General features: G+C 48.5%; 1 protein-coding gene across 4 annotated transcripts in view; it reads left to right on the top strand.

The window, feature by feature from the left end:
• Positions 1-23,512, top strand: part of SPAG17 (sperm associated antigen 17) — a 307,861-nt gene extending 284,349 nt beyond the window's left edge. For 2 of the 4 annotated variants that reach the window (XM_073310300.1, XM_073310281.1), the window contains 9 exons: positions 3,218-3,320; positions 6,201-6,318; positions 7,589-7,678; positions 10,004-10,155; positions 11,034-11,203; positions 19,041-19,101; positions 20,761-20,905; positions 22,287-22,424; positions 23,382-23,512. In XM_073310300.1, coding sequence (XP_073166401.1) covers positions 3,218-3,320; positions 6,201-6,318; positions 7,589-7,678; positions 10,004-10,155; positions 11,034-11,203; positions 19,041-19,101; positions 20,761-20,905; positions 22,287-22,423 — 976 coding nt within the window. In that variant the 3' untranslated portion in view covers position 22,424; positions 23,382-23,512. Of the gene's footprint in view, positions 1-3,217; positions 3,321-6,200; positions 6,319-7,588; positions 7,679-10,003; positions 10,156-11,033; positions 11,204-19,040; positions 19,102-19,268; positions 19,452-20,760; positions 20,906-22,286; positions 22,425-23,381 lie in introns of those variants that run through there. The other 2 variants (XM_073310290.1, XM_073310328.1) reach the window with 2 other exon arrangements.
• The last annotated feature ends 205 nt before the right edge of the window (positions 23,513-23,717 follow it).

The following is a 23,717-nucleotide window of genomic DNA, read 5'->3' as shown; positions in this document are numbered from 1 at the left end:
CTAAAAAAAAATTCCAGAAATTATCCCATAAGTAGGATTTTTATGAATATGACAGAGTGCTGTATTTTATGGCATTGTATAAAACTGTCCAAATCCAAATAATTGAAAAAATCTACATTAAATTAATGTCAAGTATGAAAACTTCAAGTATGAATGGGAAACACAAAAGTGAAGGTTCTCTCGCAGAAACATGCATGCACCCACAATGAACATAAATGACATTGAGGATTACTATTTAAACTGTTCAGTGTTTGTCTTGATGTACAGAAGAATATACAGTGTAGATTAAATAATCTTGTGATGAGAAACTCGTGCTTTTCCTAATTTGTTTTTGTGAAAGACTGAAAATAGCAATTGAGCCAGGGTCTCCTGCATGGCATCAGAGCTAAGCTAATGCTCTCGACTTTGTAACTGACTTGTTTGAAATCATAAAATGCTTTAATTCCAGATTGAAGTTGGATTGCCTTAGTGCCACCTGATGGCAACACTTTATCTCACATTACATACTATGTAAAAAGTAACTTAAAATTAGGCTTGGTAGAATTTTATTTTTATTTTTTATAATTTCAATTTTTATTTATTTAAATTTTCTCAGTTATGCAAAATTATGGATATAAACAATTTTTATTTATTTATCAAGCAAAATTTGCACAGTTTCAGGATATTATGGGGGCAGCAGACAATAGGGGATCAGACAATAAGTATCTAATACAGTAGATGTTAAGTTTCAAAAAGTTAAAACTTTATAAACCCATAAAACATAAATTGTCAGCGTCACATATCAAAATATACAAAGTAAATAACTTTAAATAAACTCTAATACATTCACAAGCAACATTTTTCTTACTTTGCCTATCTTCAAATTTCAGTTATTATTGATGGAAATATTTTTGTCAATTTGTGTGTGTACAGTGAAATTAATGTTTACCAATATTTACCAATAAAAATCTAAATCTACTTAAAATCAACTCTACTTAAAATGGATATATTATGTCACCTGTCACTAAAAACCTGGGATGAAATTCTGACTCCATTAAAGTCAATGACAAAACTCATTGACTTCAAATTAGCCAGGGTTTCATGCCTGATTTTCTACTCATTTGCAATCAGGAGGAGTAACTCCCTTGAATTCAGTGAAATTACAGCTGGTTTCAAGGAGTGGAAATCAGGCCCAAAATGTGTTGACTTAATGATTAAGACAGCATTCTGCTAAACCTCATCTTCATGAGTTCAGATGGCTCTATCTGGATGTCTGCAGAGCCATCAGTTTCTTCTTGTATAGGACAAAGCCCTTCAGGCAGGCAGATGTCTTCTTCATCTTCTATTCTGGCAAGAGCAAGGTCTCAAAGCATCTAAAATGACCATCTTTAGATGATTGTATAAGTGTTGTTTTACCCGTGTTGTTGGTCCCAGAATATTAGAGAGACAAGGTGGGTGAGGTAATAGCTTTTATTGGACCAATTCCTGTTGGTGAAAGAAACACGCTTTCAGGCCTATAGAAAGCCCTTCTTCAGGTCTGAGAAATGTACTCTGAGGGTATGTCTACACTGCAGTTAAAAACTCGTGGCTGGCCCATGCCAGCTGACTCGAGCTAAGGGGCTGTTTAATTGTGGTATAAACAATCAGGCTCAGACTGAAACCTGAGCTCTAGGACCCTGTTAGGGGGGAGGATCCCAGAGCTTGGGCTGCCGCCTGAGCCTGAACATCTACAGCACAATTAAACAGCCCCTTAGCCCAAGTCTCTTCACCCAAGTCAACTGGCATGGGCCAGACACAGGTGTCTAATTGCAGTGTAGACATACGCTGAGTGTCACAGCTAAATACAAAGTGGAACAGATTGTTTAGCATGTGTAGTTAACGTATATTTCAAGGGACCATTCAAGATGAAGTGGCCTGTTAACACCTCTCCAGTCACAGCAGAGAAAGGTAAAAGCTTGGGGGCAGAGAGACAAGGGAGGGGGTTGGGTGGGTTATAGAATGTTGTAATAAGCCATAAATCCAATGTCTCTATTCAATCCATGATTTAGTATCTAGTAAAGTTACAAATCCTGGGCTTGTCTTTTGGAGGTGTTGGGCAGGTTTCTTTGAGGATGAGAACTGAGAGGTCAGATACAGAGTGATCACTTTGTGAAAAGTGTTCACCCACAGGCAATAAGGTTTTTTTGTCTTTGGTCATTTTCCTGTGTGAATTCATTTGAGAGTGTAGTGATTGTCTGAGTTCAGTTGTTATTGGGGCATTTAGTGCATTGGATGAGGTCCTATAAAGGATACTACCTAACCCACCTTATCATCTTCAGATGAGTCAGATCTGTTGATTTGAAAGGTGGAAAGACACCTTCAAGTCTCGGTGCATATTCACCAAGAACTGCCTCTAAATCTAGGGCAGGAAGAATTAGAGCATGTTTTGAAGAGATCTGCAGAGCAGCCACCTGGCAATCTCTTCATATTTTGATCAGATACTTCAAGTAGATCAGCCTCTGATGAAGACGCTGTTTTTGGATGTCAGGTCTTTTAGTCTCTCATTCTTCCTTGGTCCATCTCCTCCTTTCATTCTGTTCTTCCTCATCTCTTTTTCTGTTTAGATTACTTGCTTTCTCTTATCAGTCAGTCTCCAGACTTGAGAATTCCCTTGGTATATGTGAATACACAATTTGCATTTACTGCCCATATGCTTTCTCAAAGTAGAGAGATCATCTAAGCTGGAACTTGTTCCACCCTTGTATGTGTGTAGTTTTCTACAGTTTAAAGCTTTGGAAGTATCTCAACTGGGGCTGTGATGCAGCTCCAGGATTCATCTAGGGAGAGCTGAAAGTCTGAGATGCTTCTGGTGCTTTCTGGATGTGGTTAACTCATCAGTCTCCAGTCTAGAGGATTCCTGTGGTTTGCATAAATATATTTACAGTAAATTCATATTATTGTCTGCTGATTTCTGGGAACAGGATTGGGCTGTTAATAATTAGAGTATGTGTAACTAGGAGATGGTGGGTTTACATGAAGGCAACAGATCAGCCTCCATTCATACAAACTTCAAATTGCTATCTAGATCCCAGATGTGTAGAATGGGGCTCAGTAGCTGGTCCCTCTGCTTCTTGGAAATTTGGTAACTTCAAGAAAAAGTCAGTGGATTATGAGAATGACATTAATAGATTTGGTTAGCAAAAAAAATGTCAGGGGCAACACTTGTAATATCTTCTTCTTTCTTTTCCTTACTATGTAGGCAGGAACTTGATGAAGGAAGGAAGTGCCTAATAGGAATAAGAAACAGAATAATTCCACCCTATTTTGAATCTGAACTCGGCAAGGAATTTCTCCTGAAAGAGGTAATGGAGCTCAGAGAAGATGAATGAGGTGGTATTAGTGCAAAGAATCTCTGTTTCAGTCCTACAAAGCATCTAAGGGCCTGGCTACACTTGCAGATGTAGAGCGCTGTGAGTTAAACCCGCCTTCGTAGAGCACAGTAGGGAAAGCCCTGCAGTCTCTCCACACTGACTGCTGCAAGTGCACTGGCGGGGCCATATTTGCAGCACTTGCAGCGGCATTGGGAGCAGTGAATTGCGGGCAGCTATCCCACAGAGCACCTCTTCCCATTCTGGCGCTGTGGCTTGTAGGAAGGGGGTGGGAGGGCGGGGCATTCTGGATTCTGTCCCAACATCCTGTGCTGCATCGGTTCGCATCTCAGCATTCCCTTTGCTTCCGTCCACATTTGGTGCCATCTTTCAACATTTTTTGTACTGCACGCTCTGTCTTCCCTTTCGGTCTGCGGGAATGGAGCCCGAACTGCTGAGGAATATGCTGACGAGTCTCACCAGCGCGTCACGTTTGGCAGTCAAGTTATTCCTTAAGATCCAAAGTGACAGTGAGGACACCGACGATGATATCAACACGAGTTTGCTTGTGCCATTCATTAATCGCATCCTGCTCAGAAGAACCATGACTCTGGGTAACGTGCATGACATTGTGGCTGGCTTTGCACAAATGTGTTTCCCTAATTGCGGAGGGGCGATAGATGGGACGTATATTCCAGTTCTGGCACCAGCCCACCTAGCCTCCAAGTACGTTAATCGGAAGGGCTATTTTTCTATGGTTCTTCACGCGCTTGTGGATCACCGTGGGCATTTCATTGACATTAACACAGGCTGGCCCGGAAAGGTGCTTGATGCACACATCTTTCGGAACACTGGCCTGTTCAGGAAGCATGTCCTCTTTGCTTCTACGTGGCCTCTTCCTGATTCTTTGCAGCCTCTCGGCCATTGATAACACGGACGGCTGAAATCTCAAGGTTGCATCTGTAAAGGCAAAATGCAACACTTAACAGAGGCAACATTGTTCACACCAGACAGAGCAATGATTTCCCCCATACTCAAGGGCAAGCACAATATACACAATAACATAATTAGCCTGTCCTAAAGCGAGCGCAATTAACCCATGGGAGCCCCAAAATGGTGAGTAAGCACAAGGTCAAGTGTGACTGATTGTTTCACAGCTGTACTGTCCTCTGGGTTTCTGTGCTTTCGGGAGAGCCAACAGCGGAAGGGGGCCTCTATACTGAACACTGTCCCCACATTTTCCACAGGAGTTCGTCCTGGAAGATATCTCGCTGCTGAGGGTGACCTGGGAAGCAAGGGAGGGTCTTCTACTGCAATGCGGCTTCCGCCTTGGCCCATATGCAGCTTGCCTGTGTGCAGCAATGGTCCCCTCACTGCACAGTGGCGTGGACAGGTTAGCCTTACTGGGACGAGGACAACAGTGGCTCTCCCAAAAAACCTACGCAAGTGCATTGACCAAGTTCTGGATGAGACCTTTGAAGAGGTCACTGAGGCCGATTACCGCAATGTGACAGAGCACATCAACGCCCTATTCCGCATCTAGGCATGCATGCAGTCCTAACCCTCCTCGCCCCAAGAGCCCGCACCGAATAACTTCCTTCCCAAAATAAAAGCCGCTTACCGGGAACCTCCTCTGGTGTTTGTCCTTCCCCAAGCACCGGCCGCCACGACTAGCTACCTTCCTCCTGGCTTGAGAACAGCTCCTGGCTGCATGCATCTAGGGATTCCGGGGTGTCTTCCTCCACCTCAGCACCCGCACTCCCGCTTTTCTCCTCCTTCTCCTCCTGCCTTGTTGAACTGAGCTCTGAGGTGTCCTTGGTGGTCCTCGGAATGGAGGTGGGGTCGCCCCAAAGTATCGCGTCCAGCTCTTAGTAGAAATGGCAGGTCGTGGGGGCAGCACCGGAGTGGCTGTTTGCCTCTCAGGCTTTGCGGTAGACATTCTGCAGCTCCTTCACTTTAACCCTGCACTGCAGTGTGTCCCGGTCATGGCCCCTTTCCAGCATGGCCCTTGATATCTGCCCGAAGGTATCATAATTCCTACGGCTGGAGCGCAGCTGGGACTGGACAGCTTCCTCCCCGCAAACACTGATGAGGTCCAGCACCTCGCCATTGCTCCATACTGGGGCTCGCTTGGCGCGTGGAGGCATGGTCACCTGGAAAGATTCGCTGAGAGCACTCCACGCCTGGCTGAGCAAACAGGAAGGGGATTTTTAAAATTCCCAGAGAATTTAAAGGGCGGGTCTGACAGTTGGTCACCTGAGGGCAGGGCAGTAATGTTCAAAGTGATGACCAGAGTGGCTAGAACAGACATTGTGGGACACTTCTGGAGGCCAGTCACAGTGCAATAACAGACCAGGGCATCCACACTGGCGCCGCGGCGCTCCAGCAGTGGAGCAGCAAATGTTATTCCACTCGCCGAGGTGGAGTACCAGCAGCGCTGTAGCTGCGGAGACAGAGCACTCTACGTGCCTTGCCAGTGTGGACGGGGAGTGAGCTAGGGTGCCCAGGGCTCCTTTATTGCGCTGTAACTCGCAAGTGTAGCCAAGCCCTTAGATTGTTTTTTAATCATCTTAGTTATCTTGTAGAAGGCACTTTTGAGTGACTGAACGCAGTTAGCATTAATGGATGTTATGTACATGTGTCAAGTGCAGACCATACCTTTATAATCTTGCTTGATAAATAGGCTGAAGTGCTTTTTTATAATGTGTATAGAAGGAAGTATATTCTAGAATCACAGCTATATTTATTTTATACTGTCAGTTTAATTGTTACTGGTTTAGTTCTACTTATTTGTTTTCTTTATGCCCTCTTTCATAGTGGCTATATATATATGGTTAGGAGACATGAGCACTTCTTGTCATTTTTATTTAAAAGTTCCCTGATCTGGATTCACTTTCTAAAGAACTTCCTCCATTTCTAAAGAAAGAGAGAGAGAAGCCACCGTTGGAGACAATCACAGAAATTTTTAGGAGTACTTCTGAGCTCAGTGCAGGTAATGTTTCAATGTGGAGCAAAATTCTCCATTGGCTTGTTGAGTTGCCTCATACTACTATTGCACTTAAATTCACGAGGGTGCCTTGGGGCAGTTACAGTTTCTGCAAAGGACTGAAAAATGTCTCCATTAGTTTCTGATACCAACTAGCTGAATGAGTTGAACAATGAGTATGGAATAATTGATACCAGTGTGGATGCTACAAATAATACTTGAAAGGATTTTCAGTTCTAAACCTTATCATTCAACACCACATCTCCCAGATCTGCTTGACACTTGAACTGCTTGGGAACATTATAAGACTGCTTTGTGAGATACATTTAGGGGTCTTTGCAGACTTAAATGAACTGCAAAATCAGTGGGGTCTGGGTGCAAAAGTGAAAAGCTAGGGGTTGTCAGATGGCATTAGAGGCTGGGAGGAAGTGGAACAGCAACCGGGCAAACTTAACTGGGGGCAAGAGTGAGCAGGAATGGATAAGAAGGCAATGAGGGAGCGAAGGCTGGGGAAAGGGTGGATGAGTGTTGAGAAGGAGCTAGAAGACAGGGAGGATCTTGAAGTGAAGTGGGAGGAAAGGGTAAGGTGGAGTGGCAGTTTGGAGACCAGGGGTGGAAGAAGGAGTAGGTAGCATAAGAATTTGAGTGATGTTGGGTGGAGACAACTTGGAGAGAACAAAGGAGGGGTGGGCAGTGAACAAACCATCTTAAAGAGCTTGGATTCGAGAGGTTTACAGCGCTGACAGGAGTAGTTTGATCCTTTGTTTAGAGAGCAGCCCTGGCAAGCATTGAACTGGCACATCAGGATGAAAGGCATTATACTGTACTGTTCATGACACAGCAAAGAACATATAATCAAAACAATCTTCCATGGGTCCCTATCAGAGCCCTGATCATTCTCATCTTTCCCCATTTGGCACTCCCTCAAGCCTCCTGTATTGCAGCTATCTGGAGAACTAGACTGGATTGCTTGGTAGAGCTTCTCAGCTCACTTCTGAATCAGCCATTCGGCTGCAAAGCATTACAAGGCACTCCTGGCCATGACTCACCATGTGCCCTGTGCAGCATTTCCACTCCCTGCTGCCCCATGGAGCAAGTTGCTGGTGGCTATATTCACATGGCAACACACAGCACTCATTACTAGGCCTGGCAGTACTTCAGAGAGTATATGACCTCCCTAACTGAGATGCTTAATACCCTCTGTATAGAAATGTAGTGTATTGATATAACCAGCATTTTGTCAATATACCCATCTGTTTTTCTGTAAAACCTACAGGTCCGTTTGCCCCAACCAGTGATTCCCGACACTCACTGAAACCTCAGACACACAGTCCTTCAGCACAGACTGAAGTTTCCAGCAGAGCAGGTAAAGGAGCATTCTGATTTGGCATCTAGGTGCAGGTACAGGTTGAAGAGTGGTGGAGAGGGGAATGGGAGCCGAATGGAAGTCTGCTGTGCTAGAAATACGTTAACACTTCAGGGAAAATAATGAGAGGGATTCTCTCCTCTGCTATGGCCCTTGAAAATGGCTGCAGCAACATAAAAGAGCCATTAGGGCCGTAGATTTGGTCACAGAAGACTTCCCCCGGCACATTCTGTGCCCAAGGCAACTTATACTGCCCGACAAGGCCCACAACCCAAGACCTGGTATAGGGGACTTGCTGGGGGCAGGGGCAAGAGCAGGAATGGTGTATTGAAGCCAGAAGGGGTGAGACCTCAGTGCATAGCCCTCTGCTGCAATAACTTAGACAGTGCTGGAGAACTGCCTAAGTTGTTCTGGGGGCCACACTGACTTCCACCACAGACCAGAATCAGCAGGGTTCAAAGGGGAGCTAAATCCACCTTGATCCCTTATCCCTGGGCTGTAAGTTTTGTTCTGTGCCTCTGAAACCTTGTCTACAACTTAAAAGTTTTGCTGATATATCCAGTGATGAGCTGCCAAAATCTTAACAACCAGTTCCCTCCTCACCCCATGAGGGGGTCATGGCCCGCCCCCCCGGGACTCCTGCCCTGCCCCCGCCCCCGGGACCCCTGCCCCATCCACCCCCCTCCCCTGTCCCCTGACTGCTCCTGGAACCGGGCAGGAGGGTCTCGTGGGCCACCATAGTGGGTGCCCACCCCACCCTGCCCCTAAGAGCCAGAGGGACCTGCTAGGTGGCGAGGTAGGGAGACCCAGCGGTGTTTACCTGGGGCGGCTCCCAGGAAGCATCCAGCAGGTCCCTCTGGCTCCTAGGGGCGGAGGAGCGTAGCTAAGGGGGGAGCAGGGGGAGCGGCCGCTGCCCCCACTGATCACATCAAAAGTGGCGCCTAAGGCACCGACTCCCTGGGTGCTCTGGGGCTGGAGCACCCATGGGGAGAATTTGGTGAGAATTTGCCCACACCGGCAGCTCCCTGCCCCATGCCCAGCCCCAGCTCACCTCCCCTCCGCCTCCTCCCCTGAATGTGCCACCCCGCTCTGCTTCTTCGCAACCCCCCCGGCTTCCCGCGAATCAGCTGTTCACGCGGGAAGCCTGGGAGGGCTGAGAAGCAGGCGGCAGCTTCGCTCTCAGGCCCAGGGAGGCGGAGGCAGAGGTGAGCTGGGGCGGGGAGCGGTTCCCCTGTGCACCCCCTGGGTTACCTGCTGTGGCGCGGGCGGCCCTCCTTACGCCCCCCTGCCCCCAGCTCACCTCCACTCTGCCTCCTTGGGCCTGTGCGCGAAGCCGCCGCTTCCTTCTCAGCTGTCCCAGGCTTCCAGCGCAAACAGCTGATTTGCGGGAAACTGGGGGGGGGGCAGAGAAGCAGAGCGGGGCGGCGCATTTAGGGGAAGGGGGGAAGGCGGAGACGGAGGGGAGGTAAGCTGGGGCCAGGCGCGGGGTGGGGAGCTGCCGGTGGGTGCTCTGCACCTACCAAATTTTCCCATGGGTGCTCCAGCCCCGGAGCACCCACAGAGTTGGCGCCTAAGGTGCCACTTTTGGCTGGTTGTCCCGCGAGGGGGTTCTAAAAGGGCTTCTGAATTTAAAAACCGGTTCCAGCAAACTGGTGCGAACCGGCTCCAGCTCACCACTGGATATATCTATAGTGCTGTGTATAAATAAATAGTCATTGGGCCAGAGAGAGAGTGTGAGAATGACTCTGTAGACCAATGCTTCTGATATGGGAGATCCAAGTTCAAGTCCAACTGCTCTAAGCCCTGAAGCCAGTGCTGAACCTCCCAAGCCTCCCCAGTTGCTTATGCAGATTTCCCCAGAGTTCCACCTCCATGGGCTCTCTAGTTTATATTCAGCCCCTTAAGGGCCACATGACATGTAAAGCAAGGAACAGAGGCTTTGCACAGGATATTCTTAACCATAGTAACTTACTCTTAAAACGTGCAAGAGTCAAAATGCAAACACAAGTTGCTGTGCTAGCATGAGTGGTATCTATTTTTTTCTCCTCGATATTTCTAAAAAGAAAAGTCAGTAGGACTAAGAGACAGAAATCCCTTTTCTCTCCAGTGGCCCCAGAATATTTGCTTCCTGGTAGATTTTAAAAAGGCCTTTCCACTCTTACATTGCTCTGATAAATAAAAATACCAACCCTGATCCTACAGACATTATGCAGACCATATTCCTATTGAAGTTAGTAAGAGTTCTTTTTTGCACAAGAACTGCAGAATTGGGCTCCCTTTGTGCAAAATTCAATGTCACTCTTTGAAATCTTGGCTTCTGAATAGAAGTGGAAATGGCTGTGTGCACATCTGGGATACCCTTCCAGTCTCGCACCCAGAGCTTGCTGGTGGATGCTGCGGGGCAGCCAAGAAAAGAGAAGGTGAAATTACCATTATCAATCCAGGGGTGCAAGCCAGAATCTGTACTCAATGAAAAGGTAAAATAAAATGTTCTTGGCTAATGTTTATTTCCCTTTGCATGTCTCTTTTGCGCACCGTTGTTCAGTCACTCTGCAGCAGCGCTGGTCACTTTTTGGAATTTCTCTTTCCTGAAGCAATAGCACTTGCAATTTATCTGGGGCTGACTGTCCCAGAAACAACTTCTCCCTGAGTCATTAGGCCACAAACTTGGGTGCGTAAAGTGAAGCACCTAGGTCCATATTTAGGCACCTAAATAAAAGTACCCTGATTTTCAGGAGTACTGAGTGCCTCCAATTCCCACTGACTTCAGTGGCTCAATACCTCTGAAAATAGGGCCACTTTTATCTAGATTCCTAAATATGGAGATAGGTGGCATACTTTACTTTAGGACCCCAAATTTGAAAATGTTGGCCTTAGTCTTTAACAATCTTAGCTGCCCAGTCATTTGTATTTAGCCATTTGCTTTTCCTTTCTTTCTCTCCCCCTTAAAAGTATGAGAAACTGTCCTGTGTCAAAAAGGAGGACTTGTGGCACCTTGGAGACTAACAAATTTATTTGAGCATAAGCTTTCGTGAGCCTCAGCTCACTTCATTAGTCTCTAAGGTGCCACAAGTCCTCCCTTTCTTTTTGCGAATACAGACTAACACGGCTGCTACTCTGAAACCTGTCTTGTGTCAGTATTTGGACTGTAGCAGATAAGCCATTAACAGAAGTTGGCATCATTAAACTTGGCAGACAGCACTGTTATAGGAGGCGAGCTATAGTTTCTGTCCTTATAAGCACCTTCCTGTTATCTCGGGATAAGTTCTTTATTGCCACCTACAGTCTTCTATGTGGTTTAGTTTTTAATTCCCTCCCCTATTGCCCAGGTAATGTATTGATCTTGTTTGCAAAGGTAGAAGATCCTGTTGGAGGAAAAGTCAACACATCTTCTGTTGCAACAGCAACTCAGCATCTATGTGGATTCCATCTCATCCCACCTAAAGTGATATTTGGGGTGCTGAAGGAGGGTTATACTTACGCCACGACAGTCACTCTGAAAAATGTTGGAGTGGACTTCATAAGGTTAGATCAAACTGTCTTTAAACCTGTTTTAAAACTGTCACCTAACTCCATCTGCAGGCCAAATGTGCACTTCCTCTTAGCTGTGAACTCTGATAGTGTCATGAGACTAATCAGACTCCAGGTGGCATTTGTATTTGGAATCCTCCGTATTGGAATGATATTCTAAAACATCTGGCTTCAGAAAACACAATCATAGAAATAATAGAATTAAAATGTAATTAATGCTAGGCAGGAGAGAGAGAGCAGTAGCACTGAGTATGTAGAGCAATGACAGCAAATTCCTAGCACACAAGATTTAGCACTTCAAAGCAACTAGCACCTGGCTTTAGTCAGGTGAGAGAGAATATTTCCTAGCTGGGTCTGTGCTCTGCAGCACTCTCTGCTTTCAGTGTTAGTGGGGCAGCTCAGTGGCTGTGGATGTATTTTGCTCCAAAAAGGGGGAAAGTTTTCATCTTACATTTTAAAAGCAAAGTCATACCCACAGCATATGGCGACTGCCCCGCATGCAAACTGGCTTGGCGCTTGGGTAGTAGCCACCCCGCAACATGCCCGTTTGAGGCTTGCAGCAGCTGCTCTATTTGTTGGTGTGTATAGTGTAGTCAGGGCCCCACATATTACAGAACCACAGAATTTGCTGCATTATCCACTCCCTGCAGTGGGTTTGAATTCCACAACTAAACTTTTTTTTAAACTACATTTTCTGGTCCTTATGGTTGTAAAGAAAATGTTCAAAATGTAACCTGAGTATAAATGATGCTGTGTTGGCTTCCTGAGTCTGCAAAGGGCCTAAAACAATAGCTCTAAGAGGTGTGAACTGCCCCATTCATCTCCATGATGTGTTAATGCTGAAAGCTAAAGATTACAGTTTAAGGCCTTGCCTACACTAACAGTTCTGTTGACAAAAGTCAGCTTTCATCAGCAAAACAGTGGAGGTGTACACGTTACAATTCTCCTCCTGCCGATTTAATTCTGCTGCTTTGCCAACATAATAAAAACACTTTGACGAGATGCACAGATTTTGCAACAAAATTAGAGTGACCGTGTCAGTGTAGACATCACAATTGCTTATGACACCCTAAGTGGCCTCCAGGAGGTGTTCCACAACGCCCATCGTGACCGCTCTGCTCAGAAGTTTGAACTCCACTGCCCTGAAGCCAAGTACACAGGCATGCAACCCTTCTCCTTTAAAGGCCTGGGGATTTTTGAAATTCCACTTCCTGTTTGCTCAGTGTGGACAGTTCACATAGCATCTTTCCAGCTGACCATACCAGCTCCTTGAAGTAAATGTGTTCCCGCCTGAAGTACTCCGGAGTTGTTGGATCTGCTGTGTCTGTGGGGAGAAGAGGCTGTGCAATCCCAGCTCCGCTCCAGCCATGGGAACTCTGAGGGGAGGAACAGCTCAGTGGTTTGAGCATTGGCCTGCTAAACCCAGGGTTGTGAGTTCAATCCTTGAGGGGGCCGTTTAGGGATCTGGGGCAAAAATTGGGGATTGGTCCTGCTTTGAGCAGGGGGTTGGACTAGATGACCTCCTGAGGTCCCTTCCAACCCTGAGATTCTGTGATACTTACGGGAAGATTGCTCGTGGCCTGTTGGGAGAAGGGGCACGAAAGGGACACGCATCAGTACTGTGCTAAGATCAAGAAGCTGAGAAAGTCATACCGGGAGGCAAACTGTCACTCTGGCACCGAAGACCTGCCACTTCTACAAGTAGCTGGATGCCACCCTGGGCGGCAACCCCATCTCCATCCCCAAGAGCCCCTGGGATACTTCTGGGGCGCTGGAGGCAGCGGAGAGCAGAGTCAACCCCGAGGACGAAGTGATGGGCAAGGAAGTGGAGCTGGAGGAGGGTGTGGGACAGGCAATAAGGTCGTCCAGTAGCATGGTGAGCCAGGACCTCTTTTTGACTGGAGTGGTCTACCCGGTCACAGCACTTCAGCTCTTGGTGCCTGAGGCAGGAGAAGGGAGCTCTGGTAAGTACTCATTTTGATTTGATACTTCACAGTGTCATGAGGTAGGGCTGTCCTTTATTTTGTTATCTGTTAGAAGTGGGATAAGGGATAGAAATTAACAAGACCAGCACTGTCTCTGTCTGCTTCCCATTCCCCTATACAGTGGGAGCCCTGCAGAAAAGTTGATTAATGCAGACCAGATTTCATGGGAATCCTCTATAATGAGCTCTAGGAAACTTTCCTGCAGGCACTCGGCAATCCTCTGCCAAAGGTTCCTTGGCAGAGCTGCTTTGTTCCTTCCCCCCACTGTAGGAAACTTTGCCACACCAACTGGCAATTACTGCTGCAGGAAACAAAGTGGCACACAAGTGAACTACATACGGACCACGTCTGAAGCTGCATGCATGCAGGAGATGCACTCTTGCATCCTTGGTTACCCTGAGAAGTGAGATTATCAGCTTCGATCACCCCTGCCAGTGGAAAATGGTGCCAGAATTTACCATAGTACCCCTAGGGGCTTGTAGTGGTCCCCTTTGTTAACCTCCCAGACCCTTTTCCCCATCTTGCCCATTCCTCACGCCCCGACCGAATCACCATGTTTAGGGTACTCACCAAGCTGTGTGCTTGCCAAGGGACAGTGAGAAAAAGGTGTATTTGACTGTTATGATTCAAGGCTGAGTGCACTCACAAAACTGTCTCTATTTATCATTTCTTGTGCTTCTGCAGATGTGCCCTCTAGGGGTACCTCCTACACACAGGGGGAGTGCCTCTGCCAGCTAAGGAGGTGAACCAGGAGGACATATTTAAAGAAGTGCTGCAATCATTTGATGCTGTAGATCGTGATCACAGGGATAATTAATGAAAAATTAAAAATGGATAGACCGGAGCGGAAACGGGCAGAAGCAGATGATCAGGCTGATAGAGGACCAAACAGAGATGCTGAGGTCCCTGATTACACTGCAGTCAGACCACAAGCATTCTCGACTCCCTCTGCAGCCAGGGCTGGTGCAACCACTAGGCGAACTAGGCGGTCGCCGAGGGCGCCAAGTGGTTGGGGGCTCCAAAAAGCAGTGTCCTGGCTCGGCCGGGAGGAGCCACCTTCCGGAGGCACTGGAGAGCCAGAGTGTCGGCTTGCGGGGGCGGCGAGCCCCAGCCATGGAGGAGCCGGCACAGCGCAGGGGGGCAGCAGCCCTGCAAAGGCAGCGGCACCGCTAGTGGGGCGCAGCCGCACCCCTGCCCCTCCTGCCCAGGGTGCGGCCCGGCACCCCTACCCCCCCCCCCCACCCGGGGCTCCTGCAGGCTGCAGCAGATGCATGCGGACGGCAGCCCCTGTGCACCCCCCCCCCCCCGGCGCCCCTCTCACCGCTCTCGGGCTCTGCGGCTCCCGGGCATGTGAGCTGCCACTGGGTGGCGGGGCCCTGAGCCTGCTCCGGGAGGGGCAGCGGCAGCTCACACTCCCGGGAGCCGCAGAGCCCAAGCGCGGCGAGGGGGGAGCCAGGGGACGCACAGGGGCCGCAGCCCGGGCATCTGCGGCTCCCGGGCGTGTGAGCCGCCACTGCCCCTCCCGCTGCCTCAGCACTCTGTGCGGGAGGGGCTGTGCGCGCAGCAGCGTGTTTTGCCTCCACGTGGAGCCAGCGTCTGACCGGCATGGGCATGGCAAGGGGAGTCCCAGCCTGGGGACAGTCAGGAAGCTGGGGGAGGGTTAGATGGGTCGGGAGTTCTGGGGGGGGCCTGTCAGGGGACAGGGGTGTGGAGAGGGATTGAAGCAGTCAGGGGACAGGGAGCAGGGGAGGTTAGATGGGTCGGGAGTTCTGGGGGTCCTGTCAGGGGCAGGGAGTGGTTGGATGGGGCGTGGGAGTCCTTGGGGGTCTGTCTGGGGGCGGGGGTGTGGATAAGGGTTGGGGCAGTCAGGGGACAGGTAGGGTCCTAGGGGTCTCAGGAGGGGGCAGTCAGGGGACAAGGAACAGGGAGGCTTAGGTAGGGGGTGGAGTTCTGGGGGGCAGTTAGGGGCAGGGGTCCCAGGAGGGGGCAGTCAGGGGACAAGGAACAGGGAGGCTTAGGTAGGGGGTGGAGTTCTGGGGGGCAGTTAGGGGCAGGGGTCCCAGGAGGGGGCAGTCAGGGGACAAGGAGCGGGGTGGGGGGGATTGGGGATTCTGAGGGGGGCAGTCAGGGGGTGGGAAGTGGGAGGGAGTGGATTGGGGCAGGGCTAGACGCGGCTCTTCCCCCCCCCCCCCCCCCCGACCTCTTTTTTGATTGTTGAAATATGGTAACCCTAGGTGAGGGGGGAGTCGGGGGGGTGTCTGCAAGCATCCGCTGCAGCCTGCAGGAGCCCCCAGGGGTGCCAGGCCGCAGCCTGGGCCGGAGGGGCAGGGGGTGCAGCTGCTCCCTGCTAGCGGCACCGCCGCCTTTACAGGGCTGCTGCCTCCCTGCGCCGTGCCGGCTCCTCCATGGCTGGGGCTCGCCGCCCCCGCAAGTGGGACAGTCTGGCTCTCCAGTGTCTCTGGAAGGCGGCTCCTCCCTGCCGAGCTGCTGCAGCGGCCCAAGCCCGGCAAAGCCAGTGAGTGGACTTGGGGTGGGGGCCGCCGTGGTGGGGTGGGGAGGGCTCGTGGAGGGGCTGTGCACCCTCCAGGGGAGTTCAGGGGGCGGGGAGGGGGGAACCTGATCTGGGGAGCAGCCCCTGGGCACAGCTGGCCCCTGGGCAGGCTGGCCCTGGGGTCTATAAAGGCTCGTTGGGATTTACCCCTCAATGTGCAGGGTGGGGCGCAAGGTGGAAGTTTTGCCGAGGGCACAAAATATCCTTGCACTGGCCCTGTCTGCAGCCCATACAGAACTGCGTTCCATGCCCTTCCCAAATTCCTCACACATATTCCTTGCAAGTTCCCAATCTGTCACAGTACCCCTTGCACTCCACCCCTAGGGACAGGTTTCAGAATGACAGCTGGACTTACACACAGCTGTGAGAGCGTAGGTTCAGAGAGTGCTCCTCAGTGACATGTCCCTTGTAAGAAATGGAAATGATGTATTTCTGTGTAATAAAAGTTTACTCTTTAAAATAAAATGAATCGTTATTTGTGTCCTACACACAGTGGTTGCTGCTGGAATTCATACACAGTGGCAATCAGCACATTTGCAGACTACAATTAACACTCAGGCACCAATCGTTACAAGGGTCATTCAAGGTGGTAAATAAACAATGCCTGGATGAATGCATTAGAGAAACACATATTACGGGGGGGTCATTGTCAAAATGCTGCTTTAGAGCCTTCCTGATTCTGTTAGGATTATTGAGCCCCTCTAATAGCCCTGGTATCTGGCTGCTCAAAGTCAGCCGCCAGGCGATCCACCTCAACACTCCACTCCATGGAAACTTTTCCCCCTTAGAAAAAATTGACCTGAATCTGCTGTAGAATTTCCAGTCTGATACTGTTACCAAAGTGACAAGCATGGTCTGACGACCTAGTCAGCAGGAGAGTGCTGCAAAACCACAGGGCCACAGTCCAAACAAGAGAAATTCTGTGTATATATTTTAGTTCATCATGCCACAGACCATAATGAATCCATGGGCTTGCCAGTCAATCTGTGTCAGCATCTCATCTTTGAGGACTTGCACATGTCCATTCCTCATTAGGGATGTGTGCACCCAGTGTGCTGAAGCTGGAGATGTTTGCCATAGCAGTACCCATCAGGGCAGCACATGCACCTTGCATCGTCTTGTGCTCTTCACTGAGAATTAAAAACGGTGAAGCTGCCCCAACGGCAAAGTTCCTTCTGTCTGCCCACAGTCAGTAGTTCAAGCATGCTGTATGCAGTTACACATTATTCCCTTTGCTCTGAAGCTAATTTAGTCTTTCATAATTAGTTATTAGCCTTAGATAGTTAATGGTACTCATTTTTTGATGGGTACCACTGTGGGGAAAAATCTCTAGCTTCTGTGCACGTACACACACCCCTAATGTGGAATGGACACATCTGGAAGAACACATGTTACGGAACAGATAAGTAAGAGGTTTTTAAATTGTGCTCATCACTGTGCTGTTGAAGCACTCCTTCCCCAGGAAGCACTATCGAAGCTTTCCTCACTCCCAACCCCCAGTTGCAAATCACTGTTTCTCAGTAGGACATTGACACAAACGTATTTTAGGCCTGGTCCATATTAGCAAGGTTGCACTAGTGTAACTAAACCAATATTGAACTGATTTACTTAGACAGTGCTTACTCTTAATGTAAATGCACTTGAACCGCTATGAACCTCTCTTAAATCAGTTTAGCGTCATTCAGTAACTGAGTTAACTCTTCCATTTTGTATGCTTCAGATAATGAACAGTGGTTGGGTCTGGGAGAGGGTTTTCTTTTATAAGTTCAGGTCTTGGCTACACAGGAAAGTTTTTTCAGTACATGTTTTTCTGACATAATTATACAGGTCTAATTATATCAAAAGAGTATGTCCACACTGCTTTGTTTATGCCAGATTAAACTACTTCCTCTACGAACCACTGTATCTACACAGCGCAGCTCTCGTTTGAAATGACCACACAGCATTCTACACAGCTATCCAAAGCTACGTTGTTCCTCCACTGACCTCTTTGCGTGCTGGGATTTTTCTCAAAGTGCATTATATGATACCTACTGGACATCTGGGACTTGGGCTCAAACTAACAAACTCTCAGGACTCCTTTTGTGATATCCTATAATTCTTCTAGCTTTTGTGAACCAGCACCATTTTCAAACTACTGTCCATCAGCCTGGAGCAAAGATTGCTGAGTGCCACAAGCCTTTCATTCATTAATACGAACAGGCTGCTTCACATGTATTGGCAGTCATGCACCACAGGAATATTGTTGAAGAGGCGGAGCAGTTCCTTCAGCTAAAGTCTGCATGACATTTCCCCGGTGAGGCTTTATGTGGTGGAGTGCCCCTTCTGGTCTTGGCCAGCCTACAGGTCACGCTAGTGGTGCAGACCCGGGATGATCTTCATGTTGAGGAAGGCTAGTTTCCTAGAGGTCTGTGCGGAGCGCACGCTGGTGTTGCTGCAGCAGACCACCACCATGCGCGTTCCCCTCAGCATGGAGAAGTGTGAGCGTTGACAGCTGGAAATTCACCAACCCCAATTGCTACAACAAAAAGGGGTCTTTCGTCATGGTGCTGCAAAGCCTGGTTGATAAATGTGGTAGGCTCACCAATAGTAATGTGGGGTGGACAGTTTGAAAGGTATCTCACCAGGGTCCCTGGTCAGCTGGGTGCCTTCCAAGCTGTCCACAACAACACAGGGTCCCGGGGTGGACTCCATGGCAAAAATCCTGTCCAGGTGCAGGCAGTGGGAACATTACAGGAGGGCTTGATTTTGTCCGTAGCATTATAATAATTCTGCTGGAACAGTGGCATGGCACTGAGCGATATCCTGGAAGTGGCCCTTGACCCACATTTACTTCAGGATCTTTGCATTTTGGTGACTGATATAAAGGTGGGTCAGGCATGCCTCTCCCTGGACGGCAAGGTGAGCTGAATTACAGTGGTGTAAGAAACCACATAAATGAGAAAAAGATTTGTGTGTGTGACGACACAAGAGCATTTATGCCAGAAAGACTAACGTTATATTGAAAAAGCTGTTCCTGTATACACAAAGCATGGACGAGCATGGACTTTATTTTTTATCTTAAGGCTGTAGGCAGTGATTGATGAGCTCTGATGGGAGTTAGGTACATTGGGTTCATTATTATGATGATTGGTTTCCTTTGTTTTTGTTAAGAACTGTGTTAATGGAGCTTGGGCAGGAAGCCCAAAATGATTTCCACATTTAGGAACTGTGGACTCTCCACTTTCCTTTCAGTTGGCCCTGCCTACCCTGAGTTGGTCCGGGTGGCAGACTGATTGTCTCTTTTCCCTGGCAGGTTTCGGGTGAAGCAGCCACCTCCCAGCACAGGACTGAGAGTGATTTACACACCGGGACCTGTAAGTCATGTGGAGCATGTTTATTGTTGGGCAGAATGTACTTTGTTTTCAGGCAACTTCAGACTGACCCTCTAGGCTCCCAGAAAATTTCCCAGCAAACCCCTCTAGCATCACTCTGGGGGATGGGCTGGCAGGGGCCCAGAACTGAAAACTCTCTGTATCTGCAGATTCTTGCAGCCCACTGATGAAGAAATGAGGGGGTGAGAGACATGGACCATGGGAGCCTGGGTGACCTATGCTGCCTCCTGTGTTTGAATGTAGCAGTTGTCGTGAGATGCTCTTTGAACTTATCATGGTGACTACTCTATGCATTCTGGAGCATGATCTGATACTTGCCAAACACAAGTAGCAGCAGAAAGCAGCAGGCCCAGCCTGGAGAAGTGAAGTGACTTGCCCAATGTGTCAGTGACAGATCTGGGAGCTGAGTCTAGATCTCTTGAGTTCCAGTTCAGTGCCCTAACCTCAAGGTTCTTTCAAACCAATGACTGACCTTGGAAAAGATACTCTTCTTCTGTACAGTCCTCCTTTCCCTCTACTTCTCCATGCCTATCTCTGGTTCTCCCCCAGCTGCAGCACACTGGTTCTCCTTTCCTTCTGCTAAGACTAAAGGGGAGGTTAACGGGGAAGAGGAAAGCAAGGGAGGAGGGACAAGGAAGGGAGGAAAGATTATAGATGAAAGAGGGAGAGGACACTTTGGGAAGGGAAGGAGGAAGTGAAATTAGACACTTGAAAGAGACAAATAAAAAATGCCCTTCTGTGTTTCCGTCTTCTCCGGTAAGTGTTAAAGAATAAAAAATGGAAACAGAAACAGGAAGCATAAACACAAGGGAGAGAATGAACAGTTTTAACATAATAGAGATTAGTTACAAGAGATAACAGGGATCATTTTGCAATTGTTAGGCCTTGTTTTACCACAGTTTGGTTCCCAAGTAATGACAAAATTCTCCTGCTCATCCCTGCAGCCCATTCTGAGAGGCTCCTGTACTCTAAGGGCCGTGAAGTCAGCGGGGGTGGGGAGCGGGGGGAGAAGGGTGTGACAAATCAGGGAGAAGGAAAGTGCAGAATGTTGGGACTGAGGCTGGGGCGGAGGAACAGTTCCCTTTCCTTCTTCACTGAGCCTGGGACGCCACCACAACACAGGGCAAAGGTAAATTCACTTTGCTCCATTGCTTGTTTGAATGGAGCAACAGAGACGAGAAAAGATGGGCTGGCAGTCTAAAAACAAACAGTACTCACCACCCCAGTTACAGCTCTTCTGGTAACTCTGTGCCTGCTGCATCTACTCCCTGGGGCTGGGTCTCGCATGCATTTTCCAAGGGATAAATCCACTTCAGGTTCTGACGGATGTAAGGTGAACTAACGCATTCTGCACAGACCTCAACAGTCTGAAAAGTCACCTGCTAAACAGCCCTCCACACCAGGAATAAGCTGCTGGGTGTGGCTGAACTGGAGACAACAGGCAGCAGTTGTGACCCAGGAAGCAAAAATAGAGATGAGTGGGAGGGGGGACAAGGCATTTGGCAGTAGTGGGAAGGATTTCTCCATTGGTGGACCTAAGATCCCCCTTTCCTTGTATATTTTTTTTTTGTCACATGTAAGGTACATGTCCAATTTTATACCTCTAACATGACTGCCTCTGGGTGACTCTGTCTCTTCCAGGTGGCAGCTGGGTTGCAGGTTGAACTGGAGATCGAGATTTATGCCATGGCAATTGGAGTGGAAGGTACCGAGGGCTCTGGAGAAATTTCCCACCGTATTGAAATTTTAACAGAGAGGGAGACGCTGTTCCTGCCTGTGAAGGCAAATATCCTTTGCTGCCTTATGGTATAGACAGTCCAAGTAGCCTCAGGCCTGGAGACAATCCACAGCTGTACTCAGGCCTCCTTTCTGAGGCACACAGCTGAGCTGATGGATGGACCCCAACTGAAAGTGATGTCAGTTGCACAGAATGGGAAGCCCAGACACACTGGAGGGAAGGAATGAGACCAGGAAGGCAGCCCCAAGACGTGGCTTTTGGGGAATGATTGGAAAGAGGGACAGGAGGGCTAAGGTGACCAGAAGTTGCGATTTTATAGGGACAGTCCTGATTCTGGGGTCTTTTTCTTATATAGGTTCCAATTGTCCCCCACCCCGTCCCGATTTTTCACACTTGCTGTCTGGTCACCTTAAGGAGGGCACACACACCCCAGTCAGGGGCTCAAAATCCTTATTAAACATTTAGATGATATTTAAGGAGCTGGGCCTCACTGGCTGGATGCTGAACACACAGATGGGGACCATCCCTACCTCAGCAGGCTCATAGCGTGAAGGCATGGACACAGAACTGGGGGCAGGGCTATAACTGCACAAGCAGATGAATTAAGCCAGTTTGCTTCATTAGGTTTTGTTGCTGGGCATTTTTTTTCTTTTCTTTGGGCTGTTTAACTGGGACTAGCGGTCTGGTGCCAGGGAAGAGCAACTTTAAGAATCATTAGTCCCCTTTGCCTCAAGCCTGAGAAATGTTCTGTTCACACTGAATGATGGGCTGGTTGTCACAGGTTGGACAGGAGGGGCGTGTTTGGCTTTGAAGCAAATGCACTGCTGGTTAAAGGTGAGAGACTGCCAGAGCTGGTCGCGAAAGAGTCGGTACGAGGAGGAACAATGCAAGGCTACACGCACAGCTCTCCTAGCAGCAGGTTAGGGACTCGTGTCCCTGGACTGAAGAGACCCCACCCCTCCCAGGTTGGAGAAGGGCTGGTGGCTCCTCTAAGGCTGACAAGGGGGCAGCTACTGCCAGTTAGGGTGGTGCTTCCTATATTGTGGACCCCTGTCCTGTGGCAGCTAGACTGAGACCATCCTTAGCTAATTGACATTGACCCAAAATGCTCTTTGATGGCCAATCCTATCAGTTATGGAGCTGGGCTAGACAAGGACTGGTGACCAAGCAGCGAAAGCCTCCTTACTTGACTCCCAGTCACCTGGTCCTGACTCCCACAGTGAACCATTGCTTTCCCCTCTTTCCATGTTTTCTCTTTTCCCCAATGCTCCCCTGCCCCCCAGCTCACTTTGGTGTTTGAGCTGGGTCAATGGTTTGGACTCAGGTCCTTTGAGGGCCTCTCATCTCCAGAGCGTGTTCAGGCCTCTAAACCCTCAGGTTTGTTTGTTTTTAAAAAAAAAAAAGTTTACACCCTTAACAAGTATCTCACCAGTGTTAACAGCTGAGATCTATGAGTGCAGGCCACAGGGCTACCCAGAGGGAGGCAAGGCAGCCATGGTCCAGCTGGTTTCTACAAGTCCTACCCCCAGGTTCAGGATTATACTACCCCACAAACTTCCTGGATAACGTAAGTGCCACAGATAAGTCATTGCAACTTCTAGCTGAAGAGTATTAGCTGAGCCTTGTCTTGGCTACTCACCCACCCCAGGATCAAGTCCTGCACCACCGAGAGCAGGAGCCAGACACAGCGGAGTGCTTATGTATTAAAGGGAAGCAATGGGATGATGGTAATGAAAGGACGTGGCTGCTAGAGATGTACAGGTTTTCTCAGTCACTCAGTCCCAAAGGAGTCACTCCCAGCAGAGAGGCACAGTCTCTGCTTCTCATCTCCACATAAACCCCTTGGCAGCTACACTCTCCTCTCCCCCAGGCTCCCCCATTCGCTGCACATCCACCCCCACAGCAATAAGGTAGCTCTCAGCAGAGACCGAAAGTAGCAGCTTTTTAGGTGCAAATGGCTTTTTTAGTGTTCTGAGTTTTACCAGTCACTAGGGCTCTGCTTGTTGATGTCAAGACTATTCCGTGAAACTCTGTAATTGATCAGAAGCAGCGTTCAGACGTTATACAGGCAAACACCATTGAGTTTAGCATAGGGCATCCTTTCACTCTGCCAAAAATATAGTCATACTATTTTCTTTCTGAATACCAAAAATATTTCTCGAAGTTTCTCTCCCAACACATGGCACATGCCAACTACTGTACCTGGTTGTGTGGGTGAAAAGCTTTGAGAATTCAGTGTGGCCATCCTAAATCTAAGCTCATATCTTTTATGCCATGTCCACCTTCATTTATTATTTTTAAAGATCTTTGTGAAGTTTACACATGTGAAAATCCCTTTGCAGGCCAATGTTCCCTTCCAACAGCAGTAACGCAGCCCGGCCCCACAGCTGGCAGGAGCAGCCGCAATGCTTGTAGCACCTTTTGAAAGATAGCTGGAGACAATTAAGTGCTTCTATTGCAACAAGGGCAGATTTCTTTTAGCTTTTCTTTATTCTTTTTCATTTTCTTTGCTCTTTCATTACAGATCAGTCCAGGAGAGGTGACATCAAAAGCAGCAGCACTGAAAGACTGAGATTTTAGTCCGTTATTGTACAAATATTATCCCAGTAAATGTACTGACAAATCAATTCACATCAACTTGATTATTAAACGGTTGTTTCCTCTCACCATCCTCCATTTAGGCTCATTTGTCTCATGCCTGTAACTTAATTGTCTGGCCCCTATCACATTCTTGACCAGCTTTCTCAAACCACTCATGGAGTAGTGGGAAATAACGAAAAGGTCAGATGACTGGAACAGAGTGGTGTTCTTCGAGTGCTTGTTCATGTCAATTCCAATCAGGCGTGTGCACCAGGGCCGT

The sequence above is a fragment of the Lepidochelys kempii genome, chromosome 1 (assembly GCF_965140285.1).
Source record: "Lepidochelys kempii isolate rLepKem1 chromosome 1, rLepKem1.hap1, whole genome shotgun sequence".
NCBI classification, from domain to species: Eukaryota; Metazoa; Chordata; order Testudines; family Cheloniidae; genus Lepidochelys; species Lepidochelys kempii.
This window is presented reverse-complemented; position numbering and strand designations above follow the sequence as displayed.